The sequence below is a fragment of the Lucilia sericata genome, unplaced genomic scaffold (genome assembly GCF_015586225.1).
Source record: "Lucilia sericata isolate MDLA Ls3-8-SP2 unplaced genomic scaffold, ASM1558622v1 Contig000973F_arrow, whole genome shotgun sequence".
Taxonomy (NCBI): domain Eukaryota; kingdom Metazoa; phylum Arthropoda; class Insecta; order Diptera; family Calliphoridae; genus Lucilia; species Lucilia sericata.
In genome coordinates this window covers 158,457-181,465 of record NW_023994956.1, presented here as the reverse complement: position 1 = coordinate 181,465, position 23,009 = coordinate 158,457, and the positions used below count along the sequence as shown (strand labels likewise).

Sequence of the window (23,009 nt, the reverse complement as noted above, 5' to 3'; positions counted from 1 at the left end):
TGTTTAAAAGTTGAATGTCATACAGAAACAAATAAAAGTGAGAGACAAAAGAATAAAAATAAGTTTTTATTTATAGTACTTTTGTATTCATACAGGTAGTATATGTTAACCTCTATGTTAAATTTTAACAGGAGAGGAGAAAATAATAGCAAATATAAAGAAAAACTGAAAAATAAACAAAACAAAATTTTTCTAAAATAAATTTAATGCAAAATATGACAAATTCTGTTTTACATTTTTATTTCATTACTAAATTTGTTCTATATCTATTTTTATTCGCCCCACTGTTCTGATGCATTTATAGGTAAGCTAAACAAATGAATGAATGTTTAAAATTGTAGAAGAATGACTTGTTTGTATTTTAGTATGAAGGAGGTATTTAATTAAGGTGAGCTTTTAGGTAAACATGGCCGACCTTAAACTTTTTTTCAGTTTTTTATGTTAGTTACCATAATATTGATTTTTATTTACATTTTAGTTCTTCCTTAAAAAAAGACGATTAAAAGTTCAGGGCTGGTTAAGAAAACTTAATTAGTTAATATTAATAATACATATTTAAATAGTAAATAAAAAGTTTATTTCCCTCTTTCTCTCTCAAAAATATGCTACATATTTAAGAGTTATTTTCATTTATAACATATGTTTTAAATGTCCTCTTTAATATAACTACATATGTATTTCATAAGCAATCAATTAATTTTATTGTTTTTAATAATTGTTTTTGTCCCGCCTCCTTTCATTTGCAGCAGATTTAAAAATATGCTTGTAATACTTAATTAATGGAAGTTGTAATAAAAACGCCTACATATAAATATGCTTTACTAAACATTTAATGAAGGAAACAGGTGTTGCTAAAAGAATTATTTGTGCAGGAAATAATCAAGAACTTAATAAAAACTCTACAATATAGTCTAGTCTAAAGTGTAGTCTTTAGTCTAGTCTAGAGTGTAATCTAAATTCTAGTCTATAGTGTAGTCTACAGACTAGTCTAGAGTCTTGTCTATAGTCTAGTCTATAGTCTAGTCTATAGTCTAGTCTATAGTCTAGTCTATAGTCTAGTCTATAGTCTAGTCTATAGTCTAGTCTATAGTCTAGTCTATAGTCTAGTCTATAGTCTATAGTCTAGTCTATAGTCTAGTCTATAGTCTAGTCTATAGTCTAGTCTATAGTCTAGTCTATAGTCTAGTCTATAGTCTAGTCTATAGTCTAGTCTATAGTCTAGTCTATAGTCTAGTCTATAGTCTAGTCTATAGTCTAGTCTAAAGTCTAGTCTATAGTCTAGTCTATAGTCTAGTCTATAGTCTAGTCTATAGTCAAGTCTATAGTCTAGTCTATAGTCAAGTCTATAGTCTAGTCTATAGTCTAGTCTATAGTCTAGTCTATAGTCTAGTCTATAGTCTAGTCTATAGTCTAGTCTATAGTCTAGTCTATAGTCTAGTCTATAGTCTAGTCTATAGTCTAGTCTATAGTCTAGTCTATAGTCTAGTCTATAGTCTAGTCTATAGTCTAGTCTATAGTCTAGTCTATAGTCTAGTCTATAGTCTAGTCTATAGTCTAGTCTATAGTATAGTCTATAGTCTAGTCTATAGTCTATAGTCTAGTCTATAGTCTAGTCTATAGTCTATTCTGTAGTCTAGTCTATAGTCTAGTCAATAGTATAGTCTATAGTCTAGTCTATAGTCTAGTCTATAGTTTAGTCTGTAGTCTAGTCTATAGTCTAGTCTATAGTCTAGTCTATAGCCTATAGACTAGTCTATAGTCTAGTCAATAGTGTAGTCTATAGTCTAGTCTATAGTCTAGTCTATATTCTAGTCTATAGTCTAGTCTATAGTCTAGTCTATATTCTAGTCTATAGTCTAGTCTATAGTCTAGTCTATAGTCTAGTCTATAGTCTAGTCTATAGTCTAGTCTATAATCTAGTCTATAATCTAGTCTATAATCTAGTCTATAGTCTAGTCTATAGTCTAGTCATTAGTCTAGTCTATAGACTAGTCTATAGTCTAGTCTATAGTCTAGTCTATAGTCTAGTCTATAGTCTAGTCTATAGTCTAGTCTATAGTCTAGTCTATAGTCTAGTCTATAGTCTAGTCTATAGTCTAGTCTATAGTCTAGTCTATAGTCTAGTCTATAGTCTAGTCTATAGTCTAGTCTATAGTCTAGTCTATAGTCTAGTCTATAGTCTAGTCTATAGTCTAGTCTATAGTCTAGTCTATAGTCTAGTCTATAGTCTAGTCTATATTCTAGTCTATAGTCTAGTCTATAGTCTAGTCTATAGTCTAGTCTATAGTCTAGTCTATAGTCTAGTCTATAGTCTAGTCTATAGTGTAGTCTATAGTCTAGTCTATAGTCTAGTCTATAGTCTAAAGTCTAGTCTATAGTCTAAAGTCTAGTCTATAGTCTAGTCTATAGTCTAGTCTATAGTCTAGTCTATAGTCTAGTCTAGTCTAGTCTATAGTCTAGTCTATAGTCTAGTCTATAGTCTAGTCTATAGTCTAGTCTATAGTCTAGTCTATAGTCTAGTCTATAGTCTAGTCTATAGTCTAGTCTATAGTCTAGTCTATAGTCTAGTCTATAGTCTAGTCTATAGTCTAGTCTATAGTCTAGTCTATAGTCTAGTCTATAGTCTAGTCTATAATCTAGTCTATAGTCTAGTCTATAGTCTAGTCTATAGTCTAGTCTATAGTCTAGTCTATAGTCTAGTCTAGTCTATAGTCTACTCTATAGTCTAGTCTACAGTTTAGCCTATAGTCTAGTCTAGTCTAGTCTATTGTCTAGTCTATAGTGTAGTCTGTAGTCTAGTCTATAATCTAGTCTATAGTCTAGTCTATAGTGTATTCTATAGTCTAGTCTATAGTCTAGTCTATAGTCTATTCTATAGTCTAGTCTATAGTCTAGGGCTAAACTCGTTTGTTGATAACTTTGTCTACAAACTCTTCTGTATCCTCGTTTCACCTTAAGAAAGTTGGTAAATTTTTCTTTGATTTAGTTGCTCAATTCTTGGTATTTATTAATTTATTCTGTTTAATTTATTGTGTTTCAAATTAGAAATTTTCGTGGTTGATTTTAATCATAATTATTTTGCCATATTCAATAAAAGATTTAAAGCGCTAAATGCCAAGATATGAAAGCACCGCCAGTTAAGATAATTAATTAATAGGGGAAACAGGAAATGTAATGAATAAAGCTAATTTGCTTAGAGATTAAGGAAATTGATTTATAGCTAACCGAATAAGAAGATAAGATTTCAAATTAAGGGGTTATGTGCGATAGAGAATTGTAAGAAACTTGTTGAAGTATTAATTAGTTTAAATTTTAGGATTAAGGAAATTATTATTACTCATACGTGGCATCTAATAAAATGAAGTTTTAGTTAGTTTAGGGAGGAATAATTAAAATGCTTTAAACATTTTTAATTGATTTCATTAGCGTGAAATTCTACGTATACTTAATATTTAATTCATACTACAAATCTGCAACAAGTATACGCCACGATAAACAGAGCAAAATATTAATTAAGGAATTTCTTAAAAATTTTTTCTTTAATTTTAATGAAAATCTTTTAACAATAAGTCCTCTAGTAAAATGTATCTGTTAGTTAAAACTGTAGTAAAAATTCTTAACAAATATCTTATTTATGTTATTTTTTCTTTACCTTAAAGTTTTATAGTAAACACACTACATTTTGCATAGCCTACCTTAAGGCTGTTTTTATGCTTCATTCTCTCGTTTTTTTGTTTCTTTTCAATTTAATAAAACCTTATTTAATTGCATAATCTAGTAGTTTTTTTATTACTCTTTTCCACTTATTCAATTTGTTTATGTTTTTCTCTGTAGTTTGCCTTAAAAATGCTTTTAAAACGTTGAAATATTTTTTAAGCGAACTTTACTTTTTTATCTGTGCGTTTTTTCTTTCGCTTTTGTTTTTAACTGTTTAACAAATGACCACACTAAAATTGTTTTTAAAACTAAAATGTTTTTAATTTTTTTGTATTTTTCTTTTGCTCTTTGTCGATGGTTTATTATATTGTAAATTTTTTTCTTTATACATACTTCCTTCACTTTTATACATAATGGCGGAAAAACTAATTAAAGTCAGCTTTTATGTTAAAAAAAATTAAATGCAATGGTGAATACAAGAAGGAATTTCGAAAATACTTTGGGTTTAATTTTATTAAAGGGAAAGGAGAAAAATGCTGGCCAAAGAGTTAAAAATAAAGAAAAATTTTTACTCTGGATTATAGCGTAGTCTGGTATATATTCTGGTCTACTCCGGACTTTATAGTCTGTACTATGGTCTGATCTATATGCTGGACTATAGTCTGGTCTAACGTTTGGACTAGTCGGTAGTGTGGACAAAAGAATAGTCTTCATTCTCGGCTATAATCTAGTGTGCAGTCTCGTATGTAGAACTGAACTAGAACAGAACTAGAACTGAACTAAACTGAACTAGAACTGAACTAGAACTGAACTAGAACTGAACTAGAACTGAACTAGAACTGAACTAGAACTGAACTAGAACTGAACTAGAACTGAACTAGAACTGAACTAGAACTGAACTAGAACTGAACTAGAACTGAACTAGAACTGAACTAGAACTGAACTAGAACTGAACTAGAACTGAACTAGAACTGAACTAGAACTGAACTAGAACTGAACTAGAACTGAACTAGAACTGAACTAGAACTGAACTAGAACTGAACTAGAACTGAACTAGAACTGAAACTAGAACTGAACTAGAACTGAAACTAGAACTGAACTAGAACTGAACTAGAACTGAACTAGAACTGAACTAGAACTGAACTACAACTGAACTAGAACTGAACTAGAACTGAACTAGAACTGAACTAGAACTGAACTAGAACTGAACCTAGAACTGAACTAGACTGAACTAGAACTGAACTAGATCTGAACTAGAACTGAACTAGAACTGAACTAGAACTGAACTAGAACTGAGCTGAACTAGAACTGAACTAGAACTGAACTAGAACTGAACTAGAACTGAACTAGAACTGAACTAGAACTGAACTAGAACTGAACTAGAACTGAACTAGAACTGAACTAGAACTGAACTAGAACTGAACTAGAACTGAACTAGAACTGAACTAGAACTGAACTAGAACTGAACTAGAACTGAACTAGAACTGAACTAGAACTGAACTAGAACTGAACTAGAACTGAACTAGAACTGAACTAGAACTGAACTAGAACTGAACTAGAACTGAACTAGAACTGAACTAGAACTGAACTAGAACTGAACTAGAACTGAACTAGAACTGAACTAGAACTGAACTAGAACTGAACTAGAACTGAACTAGAACTGAACTAGAACTGAACTAGAACTGAACTAGAACTGAACTAGAACTGAAATTAAGCTAAAAAAAGAATCTTGTCTTTATTCAAAAAATTAGTTTAAAAATATACTTAAAAAGTTTAGAACTTAGTTACGATTTCTAATAAATTTCTTTTCTTCTATCTCTTTTCAGCTTTTAATTGTTAAAAATAAATAAATTTTCTATAAAAATAACAACAAGAACGCCTTAAACTATGCTGTAAATTATAAATTGTTGTTGACTTTGTGGTCTATAGCTTAAGCTCCCCCCACTATCTATATTTGTCTCACCCGTTTTAAAACAACATGTATACTTATGACTTTAAAAATAACAAGACTGATAACAATGTTGCCGCTACAAATGTTGTTGCTAAAGAATTTCAATTTAAAATATTGTTGCCATATGCCAAGCAACATCCTACACAGCATTAAATAAACCACAGCCCAGCTAAAAAAAATTAAGAAAAAGTAAACAACAAAAATGTTTCTTATAATATAAATAATAAAATAATTTAATATAAAAAGTAATATAAAATAATAAATAAAAATAATTAGTGCTAAATTAAAAAAAATAAATATAACAAAAAAAATATATTTTATAATTACCGGTGTTAGCTAAAATTCTGTAAAAATTAGTTCAAAAGCTAAATCCAACAAAATGCCGGGCGGAAGAAGAGGTTTAGTTGCTCCACAAAATACATTCCTGGAGAATATTATAAGGAGATCCAACTCACAACGTAAGTAGTCTTTTTTTTTATAAAATTTTAATCCTTGTAAATTTATTTGATAGTTTTTAAAAAGCTTAAAATAATAGTATAAATTTTAATTTTTCTAATATTTATTTAATCCTTTTTGTATGTTATCACAATAAACAGCATAGTTTTGGGATGAATATTTATGAGAATTTATGAGAGGTTGTTGCTAAAGGATACAAAGTACAAAATGTTTCATGATTTAGAACATAACTAGAACAGAACTAGCACAGAACTAGAACAGAACTAGAACAGAACTAGAACAGAACTAGAACAGAACTAGAACAGAACTAGAACAGAACTAGAACAGAACTAGAACAGAACTAGAACAGAACTAGAACAGAACTAGAACAGAACTAGAACAGAACTAGAACAGAACTAGAACAGAACTAGAACAGAACTAGAACAGAACTAGAACAGAACTAGAACAGAACTAGAACAGAACTAGAACAGAACTAGAACAGAACTAGAACAGAACTAGAACAGAACTAGAACAGAACTAGAACAGAACTAGAACAGAACAGAACTAGAACAGAACTAGAACAGAACTAGAACAGAACTAGAACACAAGAACAGAACTAGAACAGAACTAGAACAGAACTAGAACAGAACTAGAACAGAACTTGAACAGAACTTTAACAGAACTAGAACAGAACTAGAACAGAACTAGAACAGAACTAGAACAGAACTAGAACAGAACTAGAACAGAACTAGAACAGAACTAGAACAGAACTAGAACAGAACTAGAACAGAACTAGAACAAACTAGAACAGAACTAGAACAGAACTAGAACAGAACTAGAACAGAACTAGAACAGAACTAGAACAGAACTAGAACAGAACTAGAACAGAACTAGAACAGAACTAGAACAGAACTAGAACAGAACTAGAACAGAACTAGAACAGAACTAGAACAGAACTAGAACAGAACTAGAACAGAACTAGAACAGAACTAGAACAGAACTAGAACAGAACTAGAACAGAACTAGAACAGAACTAGAACAGAACTAGAACAGAACTAGAACAGAACTAGAACAGAACTAGAACAGAACTGAACAGAACTAGAACAGAACTAGAACAGAACTAGAACAGAACTAGAACAGAACTAGAACAGAACTAGAACAGAACTAGAACAGAACTAGAACAGAACTAGAACAGAACTAGAACAGAACTAGAAACCGAACCTAGAACAGAACTAGAACAGAACTAGAACAGAACTAGAACAGAACTAGAACAGAACTAGAACAGAACTAGAACAGAACTAGAACAGAACTAGAACAGAACTAGAACAGAACTAGAACAGAACTAGAACAGAACTAGAACAGAACTAGAACAGAAACTAGAACAGAACTAGAACAGAACAGAACTAGAACAGAACTAGAACAGAACTAGAACAGAACTAGAACAGAACTAGAACAGAACTAGAACAGAACTAGAACAGAACTAGAACAGAACTAGAACAGAACTAGAACAGAACTAGAACAGAACTAGAACAGAACTAGAACAGAACTAGAACAGAACTAGAACAGAACTAGAACAGAACTAGAACAGAACTAGAACAGAACTAGAACAGAACTAGAACAGAACTAGAACAGAACTAGAACAGAACTAGAACAGAACTAGAACAGAACTAGAACAGAACTAGAACAGAACTAGAACAGAACTAGAACAGAACTAGAACAGAACTAGAACAGAACTAGAACAGAACTAGAACAGAACTAGAACAGAACTAGAACAGAACTAGAACAGAACTAGAACAGAACTAGAACAGAACTAGAACAGAACTAGAACAGAACTAGAACAGAACTAGAACAGAACTAGAACAGAACTAGAACAGAACTAGAACAGAACTAGAACAGAACTAGAACAGAACTAGAACAGAACTAGAACAGAACTAGAACAGAACTAGAACAGAACTAGAACAGAACTAGAACAGAACTAGAACAGATCTAGAACAGAACTAGAACAGAACTAGAATAGAACTAGAACAGAAATAGAACATAAATAGGACAGAACTAGAACAGAACTAGAACAGAACTAGAACAGAACTAAACAGAACTAGAACAGAACTAGAACAGAACTAGAACAGAACTAGAACAGAACTAGAACAGAACTAGAACAGAACTTGAACAGAACTTTAACAGAACTAGAACAGAACTAGAACAGAACTAGAACAGAACTAGAATAGAACTAGAACAGAAATAGAACATAAATAGGACAGAACTAGAACAGAACTAGAACAGAATTAGAACAGAACTAGAACAGAACTTAAACAGAAGTAGAAAGGTACTACAACAGAAAAGTACTAGAACTTGAAGTAAACAAGAACTGACGTCTCCGTGGTTTCAGAAAATAGTTTTTCCTTTTACGCCCTTTTTCACTTCATTCGCATTTTATCTCTTTTGGAAAACTATAGTTAATCTCTTTCAAATATTGATAAATGTTATTTATGAACATTTAAATAAAGTTATTTATATTTTGTCAGAAAACAAAAATTCAATGAAAATATCAGCCTTTAAACCTGCCACATGAACAGTAGAGTAATATTATTTAAATCTCTCATCGAACGTCATGTAACCGAGGAAGGTTGGTAGTGGTTGCAAGAATTTTAACACTGTTCGTGGTAAAGGAAACATAAATAGCTACAAATCATGAAAAATAGCAATAAATAATCACATAAAAGCGATTTTTAAACCAAAATTGAAAAAACAGCATCTACACGTTGCTACTAGCAACATGTTGAGGAACATTTTTGAAAAAAAAACTTTCATTAACATTGCTTTTAAAAAAATTATGTTGGTAGAAACATATAGACAAAAAGTTTACGCTTTTTGTTAAAGGGAATATATTGTTTGAAATGGTACAGCTAGCAGGACCTGCAACCAATTTTAGCAATGTTATATAATCAACCTTACTTAGCAACAATGTTGAGCAACAATTAGTCTCAACAAATTTTCATATTTTGTTAAATTTTTATAGCGTTTTTCTCCAATTACTTCATATTATCAACATTGTTTTCTTTACACCATGATTTTTGTTGCTTTACGTATTAAATATTTGCTGAAAATATAGTTTATGCACTAGCAGCGATGATGATGATGCTGACAATAAATCAACAACTGTATGGAGTACAGTACACTACACTGCAATTTTAAATCTTGTGTGGTTTGGTTTGATGGTTTTTTTGAGGCAAACCCACATGAGGTTTTTACATTTGTATTGTGTGTGAGTGTGTTTTTATTTTCTTGCTCCTCGTCATCATGAAATAATATTTATTGTTCTGAAGTAACAATCATTAATACCACAAATGTTTACAAACTCACATTCATATATATTTTTGAACTATTGGGTTTAAAATTTAAATGTTGTATAAAGTTTATTTACAGCAACAATAAATTATAAACAAAGTTTTTTTTTTAGTTAAGTGTTATGTATGTATTTGTTGCAACTATAGTTTCGATGACGTCAACAAAATTTTGGAGGATGTGGGGCATGATATAATAGAAGTAGAACAGAACAAGAACGGAACTAGGACAGAACAAGAACAGAACTAGAACAGAACTAGAACTAGAACAGAACAAGAACAGAACTAGAACAGAACTAGAACAGAACTAGAACAGAACTAGAACAGAACTAGAACAGAACTAGAACAGAACTAGAACAGAACAAGAACAGAACTAGAACAGAAATAGAACAGAACTAGAACAGAACTAGAACAGAACTAGAACAGAACTAGAACAGAACTAGAACAGAACTAGAACAGAACTAGAAAAGAACTAGAACAGAACTAGAACAGAACTAGAACAGAACTAGAACAGAACTAGAACAAAACTAGAACAGAACTAGAACAGAACTAGAACAGAACTAGAACAGAACTAGAACAGAACTAGAATAGAACTAGAACAGAACTAGAACAGAACTAGAATAGAACTAGAATAGAACTAGAACAGAACTAGAACAGAACTAGAACAGAACTAGAACAGAACTAGAACAGAACAGAACTAGAACAGAACAGAACTAGAACAGAACTAGAACAGAACTAGAACAGAACTAGAACAGAACTAGAACAGAACTAGAACAGAACTAGAACAGAACTAGAACAGAACTAGAACAGAACTAGAACAGAACTAGAACTAGAACAGAACTAGAACAGAACTAGAACAGAACTAGAACAGAACTAGAACAGAACTAGAACAGAACTAGAACAGAACTAGAACAGAACTAGAACAGAACTAGAACAGAACTAGAACAGAACTAGAACAGAACTAGAACAGAACTAGAACAGAACTAGAACAGAACTAGAACAGAACTAGAACAGAACTAGAACAGAACTAGAACAGAACTAGAACAGAATTACAACAGAACTAGAACAGAACTAGAACAGAATAACAACAGAACTAGAACTTAAGTAGAAAGTAAGAAGAGTTTCTAGGAAAAATCAATGGCGTTAGTCACAAACAAAAATGTTGCCAAAACTAGCAACATGTTGCAAATATAAACAAATTATTAAAAATCGAACTTCTTATGACATTTCTAACAATTAAGGTGTTTATTATCTAGTTCTCTATAAAGTCTTTTTTTCCCTAAAATCATGCTTTAATTTGCTCTTCATAAATACTACAATAAAACGTATTTAATTAACTAAATAAGAAAAATTCCTATTAATAGCTCCTTGAATCATGCTATGTTTTATGTAGATTTTTTCCCAGGAAATCTATTTCAATATTTATTAAGTCATTGATTATGTTAAGTATCAACACTTGAAGACAACAAGCATTTTGTACGTTAATTAAATTAACTAGATCTGTTTACGCTGATAAAACATAAAGATAAAAATATTCCTGAAGTATCAATTTCAAACGCCTAAAAGAAGGTTAGCAAAAAAAGAAGATAGAAAAAACCCCAGAAGTATTTTGTTTGTTAACACAAGATTTCTTCCAATAAAATAATCATTAGAAATTTAATTAGCAGAGATTTTTGCATAATAAAAATATACAAGTAATTTAAGGTAATTTTTACAAATTTTTATTAACACAGCCTTAAGGTGGGCTATCTATTTTTATTTACATAAACCCTTTTTCAATCTCTTTAAATTTTCTTAATTTTTTTGCTTTAATATTTCTTCTCAACCTAAATTATTCATTTCCAGTCTTCAAATATTAATAATCCTTTTGATTAATGCGAAAACATGACTTTACTTTTCTAAAGTTTTTTGCTTCTTGGCATATTTTTAGGGGCCATTAGAAATTATTAACCCTTTTAGTAAAACTCCCCTTCTCTCAAACAAAACACTTTACCATGAAACCTAGTGAACATAATTTTTAGTAGCATACTTCCCAACATACACACACAGTCATGAAACATTTTCAGATTTAACCTATTGACTGCCTTTTGTATATGCAACCCCTGCTGTTAATAGACTAGTAAAAATGTACCAACCAAAAGCACGGCAGGAGCTAAATATGAACAAAATCTAAAAAATATTTAAGAATTTTATGACTAAAAAAGCATAAATAGGAAATATGTTACTCTCTCTCTCTCTGCATCGCACTTTCTCTTGTCAAATGAGCAACAGACTTGAAGTTAAACAAACAACAGCATACTTTAAGGCTGTTTTAAGATAAATCTTCGGGAAAAAAGGGAACATAATAAGAAAAAGTGCTAAGTAAAGTGACTTCAGTATGTTTAAAGATAAAATTTTAGCGATAAGCAAATTGTTTAACAAGGGAAATTTATCACAGGCAAGTGATAAATCAATGGGGGGAAAAACTAAAGAAAAGTGGGGAAATACCAGGCAGATTTCGCTGCTTGGAAGTAGAAAAATATTTAAGGAAACAATTGTAATAATATTGTGTAGACTTTAGACTAGACTTTAGACTAGACTTTAGACTAGACTAGATTATAGACTAGATTATAAACTAGACCAAAGACTAGACTAGACTATAGACTAGACTATAGATTGGACTATCGACTAAACTATAGACTAGACTATAGACTAGACTATAGACTAGACTATAGACTAGACTATACTATAGACTAGATTATACTATAGACTAGACTATACTATAGACTAGACTATAGACTAGACTATAGACTAGACTATAGACTAGACTATAGACTAGACTATAGACTAGACTATAGACTAGACTATAGACTAGACTATAGACTAGACTATAGACTAGACTATAGACTAGACTATAGACTAGACTATAGACTAGACTATAGACTAGACTATAGACTAGACTATAGACTAGATTATAGACTAGACTATAGACTAGACTATAGACTAGACTATAGACTAGACCATAGACTAGACTATTGACGAGACTATAGACTAGATTATATGTTATAGTCTAGTCTAAATCTACTATACATCTTATATGGATTTTGTATTTCCAAACAAAAATCGATGTCTACCAGATTTACCTCCTTTTTTCCCGTTTAAAGTAATATCAACGAAAATAACATTTTCGTTTCCTCTTTTATAATTTGTAAACCTTTTCCCACCCTTAACTGCCCAAAAAAACAATATTCACTACCTTTTTCTCTTGCCTTTGAAATACCCATAAAAGTAAGAAATCTGTATAAATTATTCATACAGTACTTTTCGGCGGTCAAAGATAAAAATTTTGAAAAAAAACAAACAAATATTAAAACTGATGAAAAAAAGAAATTTAATATTTTATTTATTAAAAAAAACAAACCAGTCAATTTATACTTTAATCTCGCATGTTTGAATTATTTATACATAATAGTAATTATATAAAACCTAAAAGTAGACTACAGAAAATAAAACACAAAAAATCATTAAAAGTTCATTAACACCAAAAGGCAATAATAATTCCTTTCAAGTGCTAAATATTTGCACAAGTTTTTTGATTTTTTTTACACTTTGGCTCCTATTTATAAACTAGAGGGTGTTATTTGGGGGCATTTCCTTGTCATAAGATGTGGCAGGGGGTTTGAAATAAATATAGAATTTTAAAATCAAAACATCATGTATTTTTGTGGCAGCAAGAACACAACAGCAAATTGCTAATGAATAATTAATTCTAACTAACACAATCGAAATGTGTTTTTGAGGGGTTATTATTATGATTATGTTTGTTGTTGTTGTTTAGTTGCTTTTAATTTGTAAAAGCTATAAAATGTAAACCATAAAAAGTAGGCTTTACAATTTTTTTCACACTGAAAACACAATATTTTTGTAGAATATTTTAAGGGAAAGTGGTTTTTAAAATTATAAAATAAAAATTTGTTATTCTGCAGAATATTTTAGTTTAGGAAAATAATGCCCAAAGTAATGGCAACATTTTGAAGCGAAACTTCTCTGTACGGGTTTATCGATTAGTCAGTCTGTAGATAAATCTGCAGACGAATCTATTGGCAAGTTTTTAGTATAGTCTAGTCTATAGTCTAGTCTATAGTCTTGTCTATAGTCTAGTCTATAGTCTAGTCTATAGTCTTGTCTAGTCTAGTCTATAGTCTAGTCTATAGTCTAGTCTATAGTCTAGTCTATAGTCTAGTCTATAGTCTAGTCTATAGTCTAGTCTATAGTCTAGTCTATAGTCTAGTCTATAGTCTAGTCTATAGTCTAGTCTATAGTCTAGTCTATAGTCTAGTCTATAGTCTAGTCTATAGTCTAGTCTATAGTCTAGTCTATAGTCTAGTCTATAGTCTAGTCTATAGTCTAGTCTATATTCTAGGCTATAGTCTAGTCTATAGTCTAGTCTATAGTCTAGTCTATAGCCTAGTATATAGTCTAGTCTATAGCCTAGTATATAGTCTAGTCTATAGTCTAGTCTATAGTCTAGTCCATAGTCTAGTCTATAGTCTAGTTTATATTCTAGTCTAGTGTCTAATCTAGTGTCTAGTCTATAGCATAGTATATAGTCTAGTCTGTAGTCTGGTCTGTAGTCTAGTCTATAGTATGGTCTATAGTTGAAACCTTGTTCTAATGTAAATCCTTAAATATCATGTCATTTCATGTCTTTCTAAAATGTGGCTATATTTCTGTAGCTTTAAGTAAATAATAGTAAAATATAAATATAGTAACAAATTCTTCCAGTTTTAACTCTATAAGTTTTACTTTTTATGATTATTGTTATGGTTTTTAGTTCCGGTTTTTATTTCTGTTACCTGGGACTGAAAAAACCTCCCCTTTTTTACAAGTTTACAAAATTTACACTAAAATTTCAATCAAACTATTCGTTAAGAATTTCAAGTAGTTTTTCTTTTTCGTACATGTTTCCACGTTTTAAGTAAATAAGAAGTAAGTGTCTATATTAAAATTTGTTTAAGAAATCCGATAAAATGGAAAAATTAAAGGAGGGAAAGGGAAAATTGGTAAATAAATGGTCGGACTTTAAGTATTTCATTTAAAAATTATAAAGTTAACAAAGTAGTAAGAATTTTTTTCAAAAGCAGTGGTTTTTCTATAAAAATCAAACAATTTTACTTTTATTTCCCTCTCTAAAGTAGACTTTTAATCTACAGCCTTAATGTAGGCTACACATTTTGACAATACCACAAATTGTAATAGTTCTACTGAAATTAAACAATTCTTATTTAAAATAGTTTAACTTCACAAAAGTAACCACATTTTAACCTTTTACACTTTGGACTTAAGCCACCCCTTTATTTCGTTTGACCCTGAACCATGTACCCAGCATTAAACAAATATAAACCTTTATAACTTAATACAGTTTTGCTGTTTTCCAATTTTTTTCTCTATTACTCCCTAGAATCCATACTAGTATCCTTGGTATCAAAAACCCATTTATATTTTATTAAAATTTTAAGTACTTGAAAGTAAAACATGAATTTACACCCTCAGTAAAGCATTACGTCTCCCCCTTTATTTTCTGCTTACATCCAGTAAAAACATGTTATAAAAAGTTTAAGTAAAATATTTACATTATAGTTTTTCTTTCGGACTTAGGAAAAAGTAGCGCTGATACTGCTACTATTTTTTTATTGCAGCTACATTTTTTGTGTAAAATTTGTTTGAGTAAGAAATGATTATAACTTAATTTAAATTTATAGTTTATTTTAGTATTTATTTTTTTGTTAGTTTTACTTTTTTGGTAATAAAGTAGTGGATTAAACATTTTACCAAGAAAAACGCAAATAAATTTGAATGAAAAGAAACATTAAAGGATTTAACAAAACTATATAATTTTTACACATTGTTGCTAAAGTTTTCGATGAACTGGATATATTAGAACTAGACTACAATCTAGACTATAGACTAGACTACAATCTAGACTATAGACTAGACTATATACTAGACTATAGACTAGACTATAGACTAGACTATAGACTAGACTATAGACTAGACTATAGACTAGACTATAGACTAGACTATAGACTAGACTATAGACTAGACTATAGACTAGACTATAGACTAGACTATAGACTAGACTATAGACTAGACTATAGACTAGACTATAGACTAGACTATAGACTAGACTATAGACTAGACTATAGACTAGACTATAGACTAGACTATAGACTAGACTATAGACTAGACTATAGACTAGACTATAGACTAGACTATAGACTAGACTATAGACTAGATATAGACTAGACTATAGACTAGACTATAGACTAGACTATAGACTAGACTATAGACTAGACTATAGACTAGACTATAGACTAGACTATAGACTAGACTATAGACTAGACTATAGACTAGACTATAGACTAGACTATAGACTAGACTATAGACTAGACTATAGACTATAGACTAGACTATAGACTAGACTATAGACTAGACTATAGACTAGACTATAGACTAGACTATAGACTAGACTATAGACTAGACTAGACTATAGACTAGACTATAGACTAGACTATAGACTAGACTATAGACTAGACTATAGACTAGACTATAGACTAGGCTATAGACTAGACTATAGACTATAGACTAGACTATAGACTAGACTATAGACTATAGACTAGACTATAGACTAGACTATAGACTAGACTATAGACTAGGACTATAGACTAGACTATAGACTAGACTATAGACTAGACTATAGACTAGACTATAGACTAGACTATAGACTAGACTATAGACTAGACTATAGACTAGACTATAGACTAGACTATAGACTAGACTATAGACTAGACTATAGACTAGACTATAGACTAGACTATAGACTAGACTATAGACTAGACTATAGACTAGACTATAGACTAGACTATAGACTAGACTATAGACTAGACTATAGACTAGACTATAGACTAGACTATAGACTAGACTATAGACTAGACTATAGACTAGACTATAGACTAGACTATAGACTAGACTATAGACTAGACTATAGACTAGACTATAGACTAGACTATAGACTAGACTATAGACTAGACTATAGACTAGACTATAGACTAGACTATAGACTAGACTATAGACTAGACTATAGACTAGACTATAGACTAGATATAGACTAGACTATAGACTAGACTATAGACTAGACTATATACTAGACTATAGAATAGACTAAAGACTAGACTATAGACTAGACTGTAGACTAGACTATAGACTAGACTGCAGACTAGACAATAGACTTGACTATAGACTAGACTACAGATTAGACCATAGACTAGACTATAAACTAGACTATAGACTAGACTATAGACCAGACTACAGATTAGACAATAGACTAGACTATATACTAGACTATAGACCAGACTATAGACTAGATTATAGAATGGACTATAGACAGGACTCTACACTAGACTATAGACTACAGACCAGACTATAGATTAGACAATAAACAAACTATAGACTACATTAAAGAGGAAACTATTGACTAGACTATAGACTTGACTATAAACTAGACTATAGATTATACTATCGAGTATGGATTAGATTGTACTGAAGATTTTTATATCTTTTCCCTCCAAATTAGACAATAATTTAAAACTTCTTTTAATTTTTTGCCAGTATTCTTTTTTTTATACAAAGTTTCTTGCACTTATCACTAAATGAAATTTAAATTGCATTTACCATGTACTCAACAAAAAAAAAAAATATTAAAATTTGTATTATTACATATTTGTTCCTAAAACTCCAAAAAAAACCTGCTAACAGAAAAGCTGAGAAGAACACTTTCTAACTCTTATTACTCTTGATTTACAACAAAAAATAAAAAAGAAGACGTTTGAAAAGTTTTGAAAATACTTTCTGACTACAATGTTACTCAAATAAAACAAATTGAAGAATTTTAACTTTATTCTTAATTTATAAGGCTAAAAGACAATGAAAAAGAGAAAGATAAAGGAAATAAAACAAATAAAAATTTCTAACGTTTAGCTTGCATAGCATACCTCCTAGGCGAGTAAAAGAGATATGTACTCAATAAAAAGTGAAGCATACTTTTAGCTGCAAAATGATGATTATTTGTTTGTATTATAGCCAGAACAACTCAAATTAAAAGTTAAATTTTCCTTAAAGTAATATGAAAATAATTTTTTTAGTTTAACCTATATATATTTTTAACTATTTTATCCTTATTGCTCGTATTTTTTTTTTTTTTTTTCTAAACTAAAATGAAATTGCGAACGCATTGTTAGTTTTTTATTTTCTATTCCATACTATTGTCTTAAGAACATAATTTAATTGTATTACAAGTACAAGAGCAGTATGGTTGATGCTTCCCGGCAATGTTTTAAAAATAAATGTAACATAATAATTGTTTTATGGTACTCAAGCAAATGGTTGCGCCGCATGTACACGCGAACATGGGTAATGTAATTGTTGTAGCACAGAAATGGTGGATTATTTTTGAAATGCTAGAAGAGAAAAAAAATCGGAATATTCATGACTATATTGGCTGCAATAGTCTAGTCTATTGTTTTGCTATAGTCTAAACTATAGTCTAGTTTATAGTCTATTTTATAGTCCAGTTTATAGTTTAGTCTATAGTCTAGTCTATAATCTAGTCTATAGTCTAGTCTATAGTCTAGTCTATAGTCTAGTCTATAGTCTAGTCTATAGTCTAGTCTATAGTCTATAGTCTAGTCTATAGTCTAGTCTATAGTCTAGTCTATAGTCTAGTCTATAGTCTAGTCTATAGTCTAGTCTATAGTCTAGTCTATAGTCTAGTCTATAGTCTAGTCTATAGTCTAGTCTATAGTCTAGTCTATAGTCTAGTCTATAGTCTAGTCTATAGTCTAGTCTATAGTCTAGTCTATAGTCTAGTCTATAGTCTAGTCTATAGTCTAGTCTATAGTCTAGTCTATAGTCTAGTCTATAGTCTAGTCTATAGTCTAGTCTATAGTCTAGTCTATAGTCTAGTCTATAGTCTAGTCTATAGTCTAGTCTATAGTCTAGTCTATAGTCTAGTCTATAGTCTAGTCTATAGTCTAGTCTATAGTCTAGTCTATAGTCTAGTCTATAGTCTAGTCTATAGTCTAGTCTAGTCTAGTCTATAGTCTAGTCTATAGTCTAGTCTATAGTCTAGTCTATAGTCTAGTCTATAGTCTAGTCTATAGTCTAGTCTATAGTCTAGTCTATAGTCTAGTCTATAGTCTAGTCTATAGTCTAGTCTATAGTCTAGTCTATAGTCTAGTCTATAGTCTAGTCTATAGTCTAGTCTATAGTCTAGTCTATAGTCTAGTATATAGTCTAGTCTATAGTCTAGTCTATAGTCTAGTCTATAGTCTAGTCTATAGTCTAGTCTATAGTCTAGTCTATAGTCTAGTCTATAGTCTAGTCTATAGTCTAGTCTATAGTCTAGTCTATAGTCTAGTCTATAGTCTAGTCTATAGTCTAGTCTATAGTCTAGTCTATAGTCTAGTCTATAGTCTAGTCTATAGTCTAGTCTATAGTCTAGTCTATAGTCTAGTCTATAGTCTAGTCTATAGTCTAGTCTATAGTCTAGTCTATAGTCTAGTCTATAGTCTAGTCTATAGTCTAGTCTATAGTCTAGTCTATAGTCTAGTCTATAGTCTAGTCTATAGTGTAGTCTATAGTCTAGTCTATAGTCTAGTCTATAGTCTAGTCTATAGTCTAGTCTATAGTCTAGTCTATAGTCTAGTCTATAGTCTAGTCTATAGTCTAGTCTATAGTCTAGTCTATAGTCTAGTCTATAGTCTAGTCTATAGTCTAGTCTATAGTCTAGTCTATAGTCTAGTCTATAGTCTAGTCGATAGTCCTAGTCTATAGTCTAGTCTATAGTCTAGTCTATAGTCTAGTCTATAGTCTTAGTCCCCCCCCCTATTCTAGTCTAGTCTATAGTCTAGTCTAGTAGTCTAGTCTCTATAGTCTAGAGTCTAGTCTATAGTCTAGTCTATCGTCTAGTCCTATAGTCTAGTCTATAGTCTAGTCTATAGTCTAGTCTATAGTCTGTCTATAGTCTCAGTCTATAGTCTAGTCTATAGTCTAGTCTAAGTCTAGTCTATAGTCTAGTCTATAGTCTAGTCTATAGTCTAGTCTATAGTCTAGTCTATAGTCTAGTCTATAGTTAGCCTAGTAGTCTATAGTCTAGTCTAATAGTCTAGTCTATAGTCTAGTCTATAGTCTAGTCTATAGTCTAGTCTATAGTCTAGTCTATAGTCTAGTCTATAGTCTAGTATATAGTCTATAGTCTAGTCTATATAGTCTAGTCTATAGTCTAGTCTATAGTCTAATCTATAGTCTAGTCTATAGTCTAGTCTATAGTCTAGTCTATAGTCTAGTCTATAGTCTAGTCTATAGTCTAGTCTATAGTCTAGGTTATAGTGAAGTCTATAGTCTAGTCTATAGTGTAATCTATAGTCTAGTCTATTGTCTTATCTATAGTCTAACATATAGTCTAATCTATAGTCTAGTCTATAGTCTAGTCTATAGTCTAGTCTATGTCTAGTCTATGGTCTAGTCTATAGTCTAGTCTATAGTCTAGTCTATAGTCTAGTCTATAGTCTAGTCTATAGTCTAGTCTATAGTCTAGTCTATAGTCTAGTCTATAGTCTAGTCTATAGTCTAGTCTTTAGTCTAGTAGTCTATAGTCTAGTCTATAGTCTAGTCTATAGTCTAGTCTATAGTCTAGTCTATAGTCTAGTCTATAGTCTAGTCTATAGTCTAGTCTATAGTCTAGTCTATAGTCTAGTCTATAGTTGTCTATAGTCTAGTCTATAGTCTAGTCTAAAGTCTAGTCTATAGTCTAGTCTATAGTGTAGTATTAGTCTAGTCTATAGTCTAGTCTATAGTCTAGTCTATAGTCTAGTCTATAGTCTAGTCTATAGTCTAGTCTATAGTCTAGTCTAAAGTCTAGTCTATAGTCTAGTCTATAGTGTAGTATTAGTATAGTCTATAGTCTAGTCTATAGTCTAGTCAATATTCTAGTCTATAATCTAGTCTATAGTCTAGTCTATAGTCTAGTCTATAATATAGTCTACAGTCTAGTCTGTTGTCTAGTCTATAGTCTATAGTATAGTCTATATTGAAGTCTAGTCTACAGTCTAGTCCATAGTCTAGTCTATAGTCTAGCCTATAGTCTAGCCTATAGTCTTGTCTATAGTCTAATGTATAGTCGAGTCTATAGTCTAGTCTACATTCCAGTCTATAGTTTAGTCTATAGTCTAGTCTACATTCTAGTCTGTAGTCTATTCTTCAATTTATTCAATAGTTTAGTCTATAGCTTAGTCTATGGTCTAGTCTAGTCTATAGTCTACTCTATAATCTAGTCTATAGTATATTCTATAATTTAGTCTATAGTCTATCAAACTAATTTTAATCTTTCTTCCAGTAAGTATTTCCTTTAAAATATTTATTTAATCTCAATTCCATCTGTCTTAAGTTTTCTAATTGCCAACAATTCTTAAAATTACATTTCAATATTGATTTAACATTTAACTTTAAAAAGCTCAATTGTGCATATTGGTCACTTCGACAATAACAACAGCATTAACATTTTCAAACATAAGGAAATTATTTGTAATCACAATCTAAAAATTAGTACACAGTAAGAAAAAATTAGCTCGTTCTATGAAAAAAAAAATCAATATTTAATTGTTTGTATACAAAATGCATAAATATTCATACAATTTGACCTCAATTCTTTATAATAAAAAATAAATCAACAAAAGCAGCAAAATTAAAATGTCTGAAGTTTCTTGATTTGTTGGTAAAACATTTATAAAAATAATAAAACAAAACTGTTAATAAACTAGAGCAATAAAAAACTATTTGGATTAAATTTTATAGAAAGCTATAGTATTAAAAATATTACTATTTTATTTCATATAAATTTCTCTTAGTGTATGTCTCCATACATATAAGTAACAAAAAAAAAAACACATTTAAATACATTTTGCAAGAATTTATCCTAAATACATGTGTGCAGGGCATGTGCATGCATACGACTATGTTTTCATATATACATATTTTCTTTTTTCTCTAGTATGTTCAAATGTGTTTTTTCCATAATATTTTCTAAATGAAAATTCATTTTAAATTAGTATCAGTTTCCTTCTTTCGAAAATCTATATCATTCCACCCATTAAGTACCCACGCACGCACATGCATGCATGAGTGCAATATTGGTTTTGAAAATGCCAAAATTTTAAACCATAAATTAATTAGAAATTTCGACAGTATAAGTTTTTGTTTCTGGGCCAGTAAAATCTTGATAATAAATTAAAAAATATAAATGATTATGAATTGCATAAATTATAATTGACCTAATGTAGTATTGGGGGTAATTAGGAAATTATAATATTTGTTGCGATTTTAAAAGATTTAAAATTTTAAACAGAAGATCGAACACAACAAAGACAATTTGCAAGACTATTGACTAGATCTCTATGACCTCTAAACTATAGACTATACTATAGACTAGACAATAGACTATAGACTAGACTGTAGACTAAACTACAGACTAGACTATAGACTAGACTATAAACTAGACTATAAACTAGACTGTAGACTAGACTATAGACTACATTATAGACTAGACTATAGACTAGACTATAGATTAGACTATAGACTAGACTATTGACTAGACTATAGACTAGACTATTGACTAGACTATAGACAAGACTATAGACTACACTATAGACTAGACTATAGACTAGGCTATAGACTACACTATAGACTAGGCTATAGCTAGACTATAGACTAGACTATAGACCACACCATAGACTAGACTATAGACTAGACTACAGACTAGACTATAGACTAGACTACAGACTAGACTATAGACTAGACTATAGACTAAACTATAGACTAGACTATAGACTAGACTATAGACTAACTATAGACTAGACTATAGACTAGACTATAGAGTAGACTATACACTAGACTATAGACTAGACTATACACTAGACTATAGACTAACTAACACTAGACTATAGACTAGACTATACACTAGACTATAGACTAGACTATACACTAGACTATACACTAGACTATACCTAGACTATAGACTAGACTATAGACTAGACTATAGACTAGACTATAGACTACTATAGACTAGACTATAGACTAGACTATAGACTAGACTATAGACTAGACTATAGACTAGACTATAGACTAGACTATAGACTAGACTATAGACTAGACTATAGACTAGACTATAGACTAGACTATAGAGACTATAGACTAGACTATAGACTAGACTATAGACTAGACTATAGACTAGACTATAGACTAGACTATAGACTAGACTATAGACTAGACTATAGACTAGACTATAGACTAGACTATAGACTAGACTATAGACTAGACTATAGACTAGACTATAGACTAGACTATAGACTAGACTATAGACTAGACTATAGACTAGACTATAGACTAGACTATAGACTAGACTATAGACTAGACTATAGACTAGACTATAGACTAGACTATAGACTAGACTATAGACTAGACTATAGACTAGACTATAGACTAGACTATAGACTAGACTATAGACTAGACTATAGACTAGACTATAGACTAGA

General features: G+C 30.5%; 1 protein-coding gene across 7 annotated transcripts in view; it reads left to right on the top strand.

The window, feature by feature from the left end:
* Window positions 1-5,488: 5,488 nt before the first annotated feature.
* The window catches only part of LOC119609388 (potassium voltage-gated channel protein eag), a 103,158-nt gene continuing 85,637 nt past the window's right edge, over window positions 5,489-23,009 (top strand). For 6 of the 7 annotated variants that reach the window (XM_037964143.1, XM_037964147.1, XM_037964142.1 and 3 more), the window contains exon 1: window positions 5,489-6,066. In XM_037964143.1, the coding sequence (XP_037820071.1) occupies window positions 5,988-6,066 (79 nt within the window). In that variant the 5' untranslated portion in view covers window positions 5,489-5,987. The remainder of the gene's footprint in view (window positions 6,067-23,009) is intronic. The other variant, XM_037964146.1, reaches the window with a different exon arrangement.